Source organism: Trachymyrmex cornetzi, unplaced genomic scaffold (genome assembly GCF_001594075.2).
Source record: "Trachymyrmex cornetzi isolate Tcor2-1 unplaced genomic scaffold, Tcor1.1 scaffold1118, whole genome shotgun sequence".
In the NCBI taxonomy this organism is placed as follows: Eukaryota; Metazoa; Arthropoda; class Insecta; order Hymenoptera; family Formicidae; genus Trachymyrmex; species Trachymyrmex cornetzi.
Window position 1 is genome coordinate 596,945 of NW_017295674.1, and position 16,121 is coordinate 613,065.

The 16,121-nt window shown below is 35.4% G+C and overlaps 1 protein-coding gene across 8 annotated transcripts in view; it reads left to right on the forward strand.

Moving 5' to 3' along the window:
* Positions 1–16,121, forward strand: part of PIP5K59B (Phosphatidylinositol 4-phosphate 5-kinase 59B) — a 33,141-nt gene that overhangs the window by 14,019 nt on the left and 3,001 nt on the right. For 3 of the 8 annotated variants that reach the window (XM_018511179.1, XM_018511142.1, XM_018511160.1), the window contains 6 exons: positions 1,189–1,266; positions 2,918–2,971; positions 3,756–4,124; positions 7,846–8,053; positions 8,509–8,723; positions 10,446–10,546. In XM_018511179.1, coding sequence (XP_018366681.1) covers positions 1,189–1,266; positions 2,918–2,971; positions 3,756–4,124; positions 7,846–8,053; positions 8,509–8,723; positions 10,446–10,546 — 1,025 coding nt within the window. Of the gene's footprint in view, positions 1–1,188; positions 1,267–2,917; positions 2,972–3,755; positions 4,125–7,845; positions 8,054–8,508; positions 8,724–10,445; positions 10,547–11,883; positions 13,310–16,121 lie in introns of those variants that run through there. The other 5 variants (XM_018511195.1, XM_018511204.1, XM_018511172.1 and 2 more) reach the window with 4 other exon arrangements.

Here is a 16,121-nt window from a genome sequence, read left to right on the forward strand (position 1 = left end):
TTGTTATAGATGAACTCTTCATCCTTTCCCTACATTATATTTTTCTACATCTTACAAAAAGATGAATTCCTTAAAGAGATTTCGGTAATTGCGTTTTACTCAGTGTGTTCCCCACTTAATTTCTCTATCTATAAAACTCTAAAATCCTAAACTTTCCTTATCACATTCGGTATCGTGCAGCAATTAGTTTAGCCTAGACATACCCTATAATCACAGCACGGACCGATAAATTAATGGATAAACGTCTGCGCAATTTACAATGAAATCTAGTTGTTACGTATGCATAAAATGTACATCTACAGATTCCAGCACAATTTTCTCATGTACGTATATTCTTTTTCTGTGTAATTAATTAGGCATGGAGTAAAACGTAGCACATACAGATGACAATTGCTAATCGTAAAAAAAGTTTTCGCTTAAAAGCAAGCGAGGCCATTAAATGTTGTCCGCTTGACTATATTCTCATTTATTCACAATATATGTTAGATATTTTATGCCTGCGATTAGTAAAATATAAGTATTTTTATACAATAAGTACATATACCATAGTTTAGAATTTGTTAATAAACAGTAGTATAGTTATAGATTGAGAAAAAAATTAAATTTATACACAGGCTTGGCAAATGCAGTACTATAGTAAGATTTGTCATTCAAACAGAAAAGTTAAATATTTAAAATTAAAATTATGGACAAAAGAACTATCGCGATATATATAAAAATTTGTCTATTTTTTATTAGAATTAATAAATAGATGAATTGGCTATGTGTGTGTAACGTAAAAACACTTATTTAAAATAAATAAGATAAATTACGTATAGATAGATTGCGATTTTAGCTGTATATTTTTATATCTTTTTGTAATTTTCTTTAGAATTCATCGTAATTATATTGCGATACTGCAAAAACTATTTTATATACTTATGTAATTATTATAAAAATTGAATAACTCGATTTATGATATTCTACTAACAATTAAGTTCATGGTTTTTTTTAAACTAAAACAAATTAACGAGATAAAGCCAATAAAATGTTCTTCGACCCTTGCTGATGTCGGCTTTTGTAGCGTTTTGAGCCCTTTTAATAGGCGTACTTAACACGCATAATTTTTACAGCGGTTTTTAAAAATGAATTTGTTTAGTTCGCACAGCTCACGCAAGAAATTATAGCATCGCGTACTTTATGTTGCAGCTTTGAAACATTCCCCGTCGAAGAGGAAAAGTATAAGCAGACCACTGAGGCCACTAGAGGGTGACTTTGATTCAACCGGTAAGTTAAATGCGTTTCTTTCAAACTCAAATGATTTTTTTCCAATTTTCTATCATTCAAAAGTTCTCTACGCTTGTTCATGATATCACGCGAGAAATTGATCGGTTTTCGGAACGTCATCAGTAACAGACCGTAAATAATAATTATTTCGCGTTTTTTAATATAACTGGATATTTTTTAATATTCATCTTCAGCGCGTCTAAAATAATAAATTGTAACGACAGAATTGATTAAAGTAACGTCCGATTCCAAGTAAAATATATCAGCATCGCGATTAGAGGTTTGGACGTGAATTCCGAAAATCGTGCCGAAAATTTCGACAGAACGTTTTCTTCACGGTTCTATCATTAGCTTTGCGCTGGATTTCACTGTAGCCAGGCACAGCGATCAGTGCAATAAACTTAGTTGCGGCATTCCCACGTTACCCGCTTCTAAAGCATTCACGACAATACCGATATGCGAAGACATCGAGAGTTCTAGGTGAAGTTCCGTCCGATCCTATCCGATCTTCCTGTCCCTTGCTCCACATTGGTTTCCTATGGATACTTCACTACACGTATGAAAAGCGTATGTACATTTATTATAATCTCTAATTGTTTAGTAGAATTTAATTTGCACCACAAAGGCGCACCTTGTAAAGAAATCGATATTCAATCTCACGTTTTTCTCTTACTGGTGAATCAAAAGTTTAGAGAATTTTATCATTAGAAATGTAAGTCTGTACATATCCATATCTCACGGGCTCAAGTCACCGTCAGCGACGAACAAACGGTAAAATCGGTGTAAATACTACTAAATGCAAAATTATATTGTACATAACGGAGAGAGAAAGCAGAGAATTGCTTTTATATCTTCTTAAATTTATATTTTACCTGGCAAAAAGTGATTCCACTGACACACACCTTTGCACCTCGCGCGATTCTTCTCACTTCATCTCTCCCTGTATTCCTACAATCAATTCGTTTACCATCCTATATATATATATATATATATCACATCGTGAATGTCCGTCAATCGTTTTGTTTCCCTGCCACATAAACGTCCCTCGTTCGAATCCTCGGGTTCTGCCTCGGGACTCTATCGGCCAACGAGATGTGACAGAGAAACTGGAACCGCGATTTCGATGGGGTTTGCTTTTATCATGCTTCGCTGCAAGTGAAACGCTTGAAGGAATTGCATACCCAATGATGAAGCAGGGTTTGAATGACAATCGCAGACGAGTCGTTCGATTTTGATGCTATAGACATGCGGAAATAATTCCTACAATTTTATCGGACCGGAATAATTGGATCGAAAATATGAAGCGCATATTTTTTGTGCAGCATCGATAACTCTGTTGTTGCTGCCTCGCATCGTTTCAAACCCTACGGCAAAGAGATTTCGTGACGCCGAATATGAGATTACCTTAGTGGTACAATTATTGGCACAATATTGCCCAAATATTGGTCCAGTATATTCCCAACGTTTAACCAATATATTGCCGATAAATTTCTACTAAGGCATCTTGTGCTTGTAACGCGCTTTCGGCACTGATGAATGGCTTCCGCGTTTTCGGGTACTCTCGAAATCCGTGGTGAGTTTCTCTGTCCGATTAAGAGCTGGATATGTATCACAGTACGGTAATGGTACATGGTGTTATATGGTGGTTTAGCGGTGGCGGCAACTGGAGGTACGACAATGCATGCTACATCACCTACAAAGGCCGGTGAGTCTTATACAATCACTTACTCTCGTAATGTACAGTTGTTTATTGTCATGTGAAACCATTTTCAAGATTGCGTCGCGATGTCGCGAAAATGTATCATTATCTTTTACAATGATATTACACTCGGAAAACGTGAATGTCAATCGTACTTTCTTTGTTCAAAAAGTAAAAACAATAAATGTGAGAAAAATTTTAAAGATTCGTGAAATTGTTCTCTAACTATCTGATCTATTTAAAATTGAGTGTATTTAAAATTAAAGATGAAAGTTAATGAATTGAAAATAATTTAATTAACCGTATTGCAACAATATTTGTTGTAAATCATGTGTCATTTATCGCTTCAATTTGAATTGCAAGTAATTTTTTTGAACCGTGCAACGTAAATTCGACGCATTCGTGAATTGCGAAAAGTAAATGTTACCAAAGAGATTTTAATTATTACATTTCATTATGTAATAATCATTAGGACAAAGTGAACTTCACATATTACACTAGTCACGAACTTATTTTTAATTACAAACATATATATATTATGATAAATCGCGATATATATAAAATATTGCACTCGCGGAGCACTCTCTCGTAAAACGAACCAGCCAGAGAAGAATCGACGTTGCACGGTTCTCCAATCATTCGACTTCTCTCATCCGGCTTCTCTGTTTCTCTCTTTTCGCCTGTCTTTCTCTCTGTCTTCCCATCCCGCGCCATCGCGACGCGGCACACGCGACTTCCCTCGTTGAACCCTTGGATGGCCTCGAACTACCTTGAACGACCACGGCAGCAGTTAGCCCGCCCGATCCTGCGATCAGCGCGACGAACGCGGCGGCCTCGGTGCCGATTGCCACCTCCACCCCGGTTAACCTTGCCGCCGGCCCGCTGAGTCCGCCCCCGTTGACCTTAGCCGCCGGTCAAGGTCCGCATCACGAGCATCCGCCCGGGGCCGCCCCCACGGTCAAGGTCACGAGTTACCCGGCCGTACTGAAGGGTAGAAGCGCGGCCAGTCCGCCGAACCCGAACCTGGTGCCGTCCGGCAAGATCCCACCTCCGGTGCCACCGCGGGGCACGGGCGCCTCGAGGACCGCCAGGTCCTCCGAGGATCACCGGGCGGCCAGCACCGCCGCCTCGACGACGTCGTCGGTGACTTCCAGCCGAGGTGATGAAGCAGTCATAATCACGAGATACCGCTTGCATGACAGTTCGTGCGACTTGCACCATTCGCTCCTATCTGACCATTCCTGTACTTCTACTTCTATCACCACCGCTAAAACCGTGGCCTCTACTATCACTGCTGCTACTTCTATTAAAGCTACCTCCGCCACCTCGAATGCGTTGCATGCTCATACATCAACATCCAATACTTGCCGCGTCACTCATCGCGATCGTGTCGGTGGAGAAGCCGGACGGATTCGACCGATGGACTCGATTCAGCATTGGTATACCCAAGAACTCGACGAGGACGAGGAGGAGTTTGTCAGCGTGGTGAAGGTCGAGGACGCTTACTTCATTAAGACTAGCCTGCACCCTCTCAGACCAGATAGGGGAATTCGTCGATCCAATCGCTTGAAAGATTTCAATGAAACGGGTAACGATAATTATAAAGTCTCGAAGAAAGTTAAAGAGAAAAGAGGCGATACCAAGACAGATCATCTAGCGAAGTTTACATACTTTTTAAATCCAAGCTCTCGAGCTGATCTCATGAATTACAAGATGTCGCGAAAGGACAAGAAATATTCTGAGACATATTATGAGAGAGTAAAGAGAAAGCAAAAGAATCTTGAAGCGTCTATCACAACGATCACGACAGTGTCGCATCTTCGTAAGCCAGTGGAAGATGTGAGGACGCATCATATGCATACATCTTATATGGAGGCTGCTGAAGAATGGACTAATTATAAGCAAAAGATCTTAAAATTCGCGTCAATTAAAAAAGATAGTATTTTGCTGCAAAAAATTCGAGAGAAATCTAAGAGAAGGAAACGACTTGCGCCGGAACCGTCGATGAAGAAACGAACATCTAAGAGGGAAACTTTTAATGGAAATTTATCTGAAAATGAGAAAACAGATGTAAAAAGAGAAAATGGAAAATTGTCTTTGAAAATGAGTTCTCTAGGAAATAAGAGTGGTTATCAGATTCAGGAGAAAAGCAATAAAAATGACACAAATTTTACAAGCAAAAGGAAGGAATCGGCAATCAGATGTAATGAAACGAAACAGAATTGCCCTTCTGGCAGAGATAATAACTATCTTGATAAGAAGAAGAATATCTCTGAGAATATAAATGATGAGCAAATAAATAATAGAGGTGGATTCAAAAGAATTTTTGCAAACAGTTATCGTGGTAAAGCTGAAAATATGGAAGATAAGATAGTTCATGAAGGGATTAGTAAATTCGATCAACAGACTAATGAAAGATTTAAAAAATATAAAAACGAGTCTCCGAAATCCGACTGTAAAAGCTGCGATGGAAATTCCTATTTTCGTGAAGAAGAATCTTCATTCGATATTAAGAAGATCAACTCGAAAGATGTGAATCGAGATAAATTGTTGAGTACAATCAAGAGAGAAGAATTCGTATCTTCCAGTTTCGACGATATTCGAAATAGGAATAGCGATATTCTAAAATGTTCCGTTTTCGAAAAAGTGAAGAACTTTGAGAAGATTAAGATGAATGTGAGAGGTAAAACGAAGGATTCTCGGCGAGAAGTACGCTTGGATAATTTGAACTACGGAAATGAAATTAACGCTATTAAACGAAAATTTGCACTGCCGGTTAATGAAATTCGATTGAATCAAGAAGAAGAAAAAATCGTATTGAAAGGAAAATTATTAAACACCGATGTTAAACACAAGAGACAAACATTTAAGTCTTTTTCGAGTGGTCATTGCGACGATTTATCGTTTAATTCAGAGTTTGGAATGCTAAAACCAAATGTTTCCTTCTTACATACTTATCGAAAGACGCGATCGTTTACATAAAGATATAAATTTCTTGGCTGCTAACTTTAGCAAAGCGATTTATAAAGGTATTAATAACGATAAGTCTTGGTGTCATCCAACTGATGATGATTATCAACTGCGTAAACGATAGTATACAAAATTTTTTTCCGAATTTATAATCTTATAAAAGATATCCACAGCTTCCAACTTTATGAAGAAATTACAGCTTTCATCACTGAACACTTATCATGTAAAATGTTTTTGATCTCTTTTATATCATTATTGCATGATAACACAAGCATGCGTTCTGACAATTATTTTCTGCATATCGTCGTCTCATATCTCAGATTGTGATAACAGTATTTACGGTAATCATCAGGATTAGCGAAGATGATGTGCTATGTTTACCGTTAAATGTTCGACTATTATTATTAATAGAAGAGAGTAATCTGTGTTGAACTAATATCTTGCTATCTCTTTTCCACGTCTGCGACGTATCAATGTCAGTCGATTTAAGACATCGACGAGGTATCGTTTATGTATAACAAAAGTTGTTGTCGAGTTCTCCCCGCTTATTGTGTAAAGTTATCGTTATGTGATTGATTGACGTCTCTATTAGCTTAAGTATCGTTCGAGTTTTATTAGAAACTGCATGCATAAAATTTTATTGTCACCAACGAGTGAATAAACGCAATGTGTTTTACTGGAAATAAAATTTTACTTATAACGCGTTATTATTCTCAGAACATTTCTTTTGCTTTTGTTACTAATTTACTTCGTGTAATCCGATATCCGCTCATTTAATTGCGTTTATTTACCTGCTAATCGTATTGTGCTATTTAATCGACTCTCGTCCTAAAGTTTAATAAATTATTTAGTAGTAATTTATCTCATGTAACATAAGAGGATGTTCATACGAATACATTGATGATGTAGTAACGTATAAAATTGAATCTATTCTGCATACTTTAATTAAATAGTTTATGTTGTACTCTAATAAATATGTATAAATGAATACTTTAATACTTGTCCGAATTTGCTTCTATCACTTTTGAATATAGATGCTTTATATTAACATTTTCAACATTTTAAAAAATGCAATATTCTTAGATAAATGATATTATCGCGACTCTTAAAATTTAATTCATCAAATTTTCCTAGCTTGCCTTCTTAAAAATGTTGGAAATTTTACTCTGCATAGTTTTCTCGCTGCGTATATACAATTGCGCTTGGAAACTTTATATAATTATCTTCCTCTTTGTATCCTCTTTATCTTCCTCTTTGTATTAAATATCAGAAGTTATTTATCCTAAGCTTTCTCAATTATATTCATATACGAACGGGCAGAAGAATTAATTCATTGTGGAATTAGAGAAAATACTATTTTTAAATGCACACGTTAAAAATTTTGATTGATCAGAAATTGTAGTACAATTAAATTCACATATAGGATGGTTTAAAATTTGGAGTATTCGCTGAATTAATCTTTATGAATCTGCATAAATATATAAAATTAACAAGTGGTAAATATTAACTTTATACCATTTTATATGTCGACGAATTTTTCTTATAATAATAAAATTGTCAACACACACACACACACACACACAAATTAACATATACAAGTCAATATAAGTTATGAAAAATATTCCCAAATCTTTCAACTTCTTTTGTAAATACAAGAGAATATATTAGTACTTTTCATAAAATTGCGTAATAAGAAATATATTTATCCTAAAATACTAAAATCGCAATTCAAGGAGTAAATCGTAATTTTCTGCCAGTCGTTTTCGTAAGCATATATAGATGTGATTATTATTAGTGTAAATACTGTAAACGAATCTCTTATCTCAGCCATCCTTTGCCATTCCACTCTTACCTACTATTTCAGCATTTGATTGTATTAATTAGGGCTAACTGTAGCGCGCTTTTTGTAGGTGGTACCCTTCCTTCCACCTGCTCCACCCCGCCCCCGCCCTTTGATGATGCAGTCCGCTCGAACGACCAAACCTTGGCTTCCGGTGGTCACCTTCAGCAAGGCGGCGCAACCCCTATTCTTACGAGCAATCTGTTCTCTACTCATTCCAAACAAAATAAGGTTGTTCATCACGTTACCCTCACCAAGACGTATCACGACACTGTAAGGTGAGTACACTCTTTTGCCAATTACTATCATTGATAATTTTGAAGTACCTCAATTCTCAACCAGTAATAAAATCAACAGAATAATATTATTTATCATTTTGTATATTTATATGAATAAATTAAAGATAGCTAACAAATTTAGTATAAAATAACAATTTTAGTGATGCATGCAGTTAAGAATAGATTGACGATCAGATGCAATTGATAAGACATGTACACAGAGATACGTCTTTACACTGCTTGAATTTTTTTTATATTACCTATATTTAGCCTGAAATATATTTTATGCTTGTCTTCGCACTTTGCACGCATCTAAACAACATTTTTTTCTTTGCTTTATCACGGCAACCTCAGGAAAAGGAGAATGTTAGTATTTGATTTTAATTTAATCACACATGATTATTCGATTCCCTCAGATTATCAGCATTAAATTTGACGAACGAATTTATCCTCAGCATATCGGACGTGCATTTGGAGAGCAGCGGTAGCGGTAGTGGCAGTGGCGGCAGGGAAACCAAGTCGTCACTGAGTGTCGAGAGTGGCGGCAGCAGCAGCCGAGGTGGCGGTGGTCTCACGTGGACTCCACCGGCCGGAAGTGCTGAGGGCTCGACGCCAACGTGGACTGAGGGCACGCCGTCCTTCACCGAGAGCTCCAGCAGCGGCGACATAGGTAAGTTGCTCTACGCATTGAACATCTACTATGGCTCCTGAAGGATACTGCCATGAGGACTTCTCGGCTTCTTCTGCTGGTATCTCCCCTCTCTTCTATCTCCTTCGATTACTCCAACGAGGAGTCGCTCGTGCGAGAACAAATATAGACATTATATTGTTTCTCGCTGTTGTTTAATTATCGAGTGTTATCGTAGATCTTCTAAACTTTCTAAGTGATTTTTTAGATAGTTACCTTTTTGTGAAAAAGATATATATTAGGAAATCGACTTTTATAGAATTATATCACATTGATTCTATGAATCTGAAACCTTTTTATAAGCCTTTTTTTATTTCTGATTAATATAAATTGAATGCTGTAACACAGTCAACATCATTGACGAGCATGTTGGTGAAAGATTTTCTATCTTTCTATCTCGTTAACATCGTAGAGTTATTGGACTCTTGAATAGTGTGTATTGAATGTTTAGCTCATGAAAGAATTTAATCTTTCTAAAGACTAAACATCTTATTTTTTTAATGTATTACATACATATACATTATTCTCATCAATTTTCAAATTACATGTCATACATATATATACATATATATATATATGTATATGCAATTAGATTGTTATATTTTAATATCAATTTGACAAAAAATCTTTTTCAATGAAAAAGCCGCGATTCTTAGAATTTTCATGTACAACGAAATAAACATAAAAACATAAGATTTAATATATAAATTAACATATCAGAAAATGTGAAACATGAACATAAATTAGAAGTTTCAATTTGTTGTATATAATATATACATGTATATATATATTTTTTTTGTTTTTTTATTATGATTTTTATTTATTGTTATAACAATTTTTTTTTTAAAAGGAAAGCAGATTTTTTGAAATTAAAATAATATGACATAATTGTCTCAAAGTACACATACCTAAAATATATGAATGCGACAATTATAAATAAATGTTTAACTTTAATGTTATTGTAATTAATATTACTGTTGTGTAATATCGATTATGCTTCAAGATTGTTAGTCAAATGCGAAAATATTTTCATTCGATTATATAATATTGATTCTATAACAGCTATAACCAATCAACATTATTGTTCTGTCTAGTCCTGTCTAGCTAATTTAAATAAAGCTTTGTTAAAATGCTTGATAACTATGAAAGAGACAATAAAGGAAAAAAAAATACGAAAACGCGAAACTTCACTTCTTCGTCACTCTTCATTGAATCCTGTCTATACGTTGATTTTATTTTTCTATTTTCATTTGTATACGTTTTCTGATCTTTGAAAATTTCTTAGGACCTCTAGCAGATAAGTTTTGATCTTTGTCTGTATTTTTTCTTTACTATTGGCTCACACAAGCAATTAGTTCACACGCTTCTTCTCATGTATAGACAACACAGTTTCTTAAATGCACATTTCATGTTTCGCCTCAAAATTGCGAAACTTCGAGAAAAAAGGCACAAATTCTGAACCACTTTTCATTTAAAATCATTTATACAAATGCTATGCATATGTCTCGTGTAATATTTCGCACTGCGACAAATACATATTTACAAATTTTTTAATTTCACGCAATTACGACCGCTTTTTTCCGAATATAGAGCTAATTTTTAGGAGATTACACTATCGCTCGAGATACCTCTTGCCTTCCGTTAATGGTAATTTGCGAGGACCAATGATATTTTTTGCACGATGACGATTAACGATAATTTTAGGTTGCCCGACGACGCCAATCAAGGGTAATCAACGTCAGGATGACGGTGGAAGGATCGCGGCCACTGTGGAGGAGGCCCTAGCGAGTCTCACGACTGAGATGGTAAGTCCTAATTCATTTCGTTGACCGATCGGACACAAGATACAGCTGAGGCAATAGAGAATCATGCTGACATCGTAAAATATATAAATTTATAAATTTATTTTATCTTTAAAATATACTTCCATGAAATCAGCAACACAGGAGAAGGATAAAAAATTGAGTTTTTGAAGAGAAAAATTCATTTTGTGTGTATGGAAGAATATCCTTTTCATATATTTTTCTTATTTCAATAATTCTATATTTCTATTAATATGGCTCCGTATTTACACCTTATTTTTATTGATAAATGTACACATCGATACAAGTGAAGTGTGAATACGAACTATTACTGTTCGCCTTTACTGTTACTTACGAGTAAATTTTAATTTTACTTAAATTTTAATTTTATTGCTATTGATACGCACGTTTTTGTAGTCTCTTATCACATTATAATAATACTATCATGATTGTCTATTGCCACCGCTATATTCATGAACAGACGATTTATACGAGATGGTAAGTTTGCTATCGTCAATGGCCGATTGATCGAATTATTTAAACGTGTTCTCCCCGAGTGACCGAGGCTTACCGTAATTATTAAAGGTACACTACGACGTGTCATAAAAACCTATCGAATGGTAATTGCACCATCTTCAAGTCCTTTTAACGTCCCCTTAAGTATTGCAGGATTTTCCAGGATAAACCGACTAATCGCGATCCGCATGGAGCGTCCCAAGCTGAATTTCATTCCTAAAAATGAGATAAAGTACGCGCTCGAAAACGATGCCACTGTCAAAATATTATCTCGAAATGTGTCACATAAAGATCACTCATATGACAAACGTGTCGATGGTGCGTATTCTTTGTGGCGTATTCTCATTACGCTACGCCAGGCATTTTTATTAAAAAGTAAACAAATACTTTATCAGGACTGACGAAACGCAAAAATATGCGCGTGAAGTGTACATGTCAGCATGATTTATGCTTCGCGATATTCTTTATCGCTTCTCGAAGAATCGCGTCGAACATTTCGCAGCTGAAACATTCAACAATTCTATATAACGTAACTGTTCTGAACAAAAAAAAAATAATATTGCTTAGAGGTCGCGGAGGAAGCGAAGTATCTCGCATAATCGTCTACAACTCGGTAGCGAGAATAGTTTAAAAGTATTCATCGATTCTGAGAGAAAGAGAGAAAGGGAGGAAAGATAGCCACGAGCTACTCTCCTCACTTTTGAGGACAGGTCTGTGTCTCAGCTCTCATTAAATTCATTCTGACAGAAACGAATGGCCGCTTTGGAACGCTCCATGCGAGAGAGTCAGACTGTCTGAACGCTTTGTCTATTTTCCTGAATCAGGAGATACTGCAGCGCGAGTGAATGCACGACTCTCGTCCTCCTTCGTCGTCTCGTGCACAACATGCTCTGTGGGTGATCTGCACCGCCGTAGCGAGAAATCTTCGAGAAAATGAGAGAGAGAGAAAGAGAGAATGGGTGACTGTGTGAATGATACGGTAACGAAATACAGTTTAACCCTTGATTGGTCGCGTTGGAGTAAGTTGCTAACTATGTCCGTGTAATTCAAGCTTTTAACAGTCGCATTTAATTTTACTGTTGGTATTAGTGTTAGTAGTTGAATTTCTTTTCACGGAACATGTAACACTATGCTTTTTTAAAAAATCTGATTTGTCATTCTTCTCATGTTTCACCCTTTTTTGTCGTCATTGTCTCTACCGGATCCTCTTAATTCTCCTCGTTTAACATTTCGCTTGTCAATTCATACTTACACTCTCTACTTAAATCACTCTCTGTTAGGCAGAGAATGACTCAAAATAATTAATTGGAATTGATATAAGAATTGATCGCAAGACTACTTAAGGGTTAAAAATAGAGAAAAATGATATGAATAGCTTCATCGAGGATCGAGGCGAATATGTGATCCATTCTGAATCGAGATTGCAAGGATTATCGACCATTCCATTTTGATGGCGAGTTTATGTTTTATTCATTATATATACATAGAACGTTTCACTTGTACGAAACGTTTGTACTTAACGCGATTTTCATTAACATCTATTCGGTAGAGACATTCGTCTCGATCCGCGACTTCTAGCATTAATTTGTTATCGACATGTATATCTGTACACATAAACATGTGAGCGTATCTCATTCGAATGTGATTCCCACTATGATAAGGGAACGCCTTCGACATCCTTATATGGGCATCCTTGAATCTTCCTGGGTATAGGAGAGTCAATATCATTATGATTACGTATTTAACAAGAACGTGATACTCGTCGGCCTACAGTACTCGATAAAGCTTTTGACATTGTTCCAAATCGATTCAGGGAGTGATTAAAATGCCATTTTTTCAACGGAAGTTTTCATAGAGAAGTTTCATTTTTTTATTAGTCTGTTCGGAAAAATCGTCTCAAATTTCGGTTGATGAAACGCTTCTTAAGGACCTCGTGCACGAAAATCCACGAGTAACTATTAGAAAACTCGCCGACATTCGGCACAAGTCCGTCTCCACCGCTTCAATAAAGTTACTCTTTGAGTAAAAATTGCGTCCTAAACTAACAGAAGATTTAAAACGAACTTTCCGAACAACCTAATATTTTTAAAGAGGACCGATAATGACGTTCTTAATTCTTTTGACGTCGTATTGTCCTACTTAAATTGATACATATCACTTTTATTCTGTTCTTTTATTTATCAGCGAAATTTTTAATTGGTCTATACTGTCTATAGAATAAAACAGGCCAATTAATAGACCATATAATCACCAAAAACATTTTATGCAAATTTGAGATATAAATACGTTGATAATTTTAATTTTCTTGTATATTTTAATCTTTTGTTTTAATTTCTACAAAAATTAACGTCAAAAGAATTAAATATTTTTATAATCCGTCAAAGCTGAAAGCTTATTTTGAAACACAGGAAAATAACAAGTATTACTAAAATATTCAGCTAAATAAAATATATAAACGTTCTGAAAAAGAAGATGATCTTTTAAGATGATCGTAAAAATTGTATTGTAGCGAATTTATGACATACATTTGTAAGGGATAAGAAGCTGTCAAAATGGCATTTTGTTTACTGCCGGACGTTTTCACGCGTCTCCATTGTCCACGCATAATTCAAGCGTCTTTTTCCTAATCGAGTCGTCGCCGTCGATAAATTAATATCATATTTTACTAACATGTGAGAGGCCGTGTGACTACGGGACAAGTGTCGTCGACATATAATTGACGCATGGCGAACGAGGAGCTTTGTAAATAAAGTATGCTTGCGCATAGTTCGGCTAGCAGAAGGCCCGCGCGATTTCTTTTTATTGCGAGATATATAATTAGTGTTATGTATCTATATGTGTCTCACGTTCTGTCTGTCTCTGTATGTACCTATATACATACACATGCGTATGCACGCGCACAAAAATTGTGTGTAACGTGTATACATATTATAAATACAACGTGCTTGTGTATACTCGCAAAGGTAACGTATCGAGTTGTTTCCTCCCAAATGCTGATGAACCTCGGATCGCGATAAAACAAGAGACACATATTTTTTATATAAAATCTTCGCCACGAATATGACGAACTCTAGTAATGTATTCGTCGTATCCTAATTGTCGTAGCGATCGCAACATATCAGTGGATGAATCGAAAAAAAAAAAAATTTAACATTTTATCGTTTCTTATTTTTCTTAAAAGCGTCTATAACGTCAAATTTATTCCTTGTACGTAAAAGTTTTTTGAAATTTTTTATATAGTGCGATAATCTCTCTCCCTCGCTTTGTTCTTAAACCAAAAATTTTTTCCGATGTACAGATAGAACTATACGTTTGTCTGACAAACATCGAAGTTATGTGGATATTGAAAAAGTTATATTAAATGTGATAACAAAAATATATAAAAGTGCGTTACAAGCGATATATTCTGATAGGATAAAAGATATTTTATTTAACAGAAAAAAATGTCCAGTACTAGTAGAGAGACGTAGCAAATTTGCAATAAAAGAGATTAACTTACAACGCTAGATTCCCTTGAAAATTTTCCGTAATATATCCGACGTTCATCAGAATCAGGGTATACGAAAAGTTGTTGCCTTTTGCCAGTACTGTATTATATAATATGACGTGATGCGTGGTGTGAAGTTGATTTTGGCGAGGAAAAGAAGAAGGACTTATAGTGCCGTGTACGTACAATACCCCGTAGTAACAGAGCATTCAGATATGTAATCGCGTTGCTATAATAGTACGTGAGATTTATCGCGAACGTTTTGAAACGCCAGAATGTTGTTCAATTATACGTATTACTATTATTATAAAACGCTTCTGAACATGTCGGTGTAACATTTATGATTGGCGGTAAAATCTCACCGCATCTCGGTAACGGATCTTTAAAGTATCTCGAAACATCTTTAACATGCTTTTGATTTTAAACATTGGTACATTCCGTCGCGTATATTTCCACGATGTATTATCAACTGAAAAAGCATTTAAGATTTTTTTTCCAAGAGACCTCGACGCATTCCGAGATCATTTCATTTGTCTTTTATCAGAACGCGTACAACGACGAATGAGAGTATTAGTGTTGCAAATGATATTTTTATGGTCTAGATTGACTGCACTTTATCGAGCGAAATCGACAGAAATCCACGACAATTATTAAAGTTTTACCGTGGATGCAGATTTTACTGCCGAGATAGCTTCATGACACAGTAGCTTTGTTAACTCAATACCTCCTCGCGGGTATTGCTATTATCGTAATTGTTAGGATCCCGATCCCACGTGAACATACCACTAACAGCGTTAGCAATTTCAAAAGTGTGATATTTTTTTAACATATCCTTGGGAATTAAATATTGGAATCCGGATTGACGTTGGTGCAAAGTAATTTTTATTATATTGCGCGGAAAATTCAGGGAGGATGAGAATCATCGTAAAAGTATGTGTGCGCGAGAAAGATTGCTGTGTTGCTTATACAAAATACTGAGATTGTTCTAACATAATGTATGTCCGTTCTTTTTCTTTTGTGAAAAGTAAGAGAGAAAATTTTTTGTCGCTTAAAAATATTTCTTTTTAATGCGATTTTCAGCGATTATATCGTGCTCAAATATATACGTGTGTGCACGTTCCTTCTCGATTAATATAAATCTTTTCTGTTTTTAAAGCGTCATGTGTTGGGCGTAGATGTTTCTCTGTGTGTTTTGTGTGTGCTTATACAAAGCTGATGTTAATGCCATTCGTGAAATAACATTTGTAACTTTCGACTCTTATTTAAAACAGATCAATGTGCTTTGCCAAGTTACAAGTTTAGCAGTCTCTCTCTTTTTATTACATAATTATTCAAAACTATCAAGTCTACCATGCCACTTAGGCATTATATTACGTTTCTTTATATCCTTTTCGATTAAATTATATTACATTCGTACATTATAAGTCATTTCTCATAATTTACGACACCAGTAAAAATGTTTGAGAGTTAAATGTTTAATTTTTATTTTCATAGCAGAAGTAGCAATATATTTAACCATTATTGGCGATTTTATGCCTTTATTGAGCAAATATAATCACAAAAATGGTAAAGTGT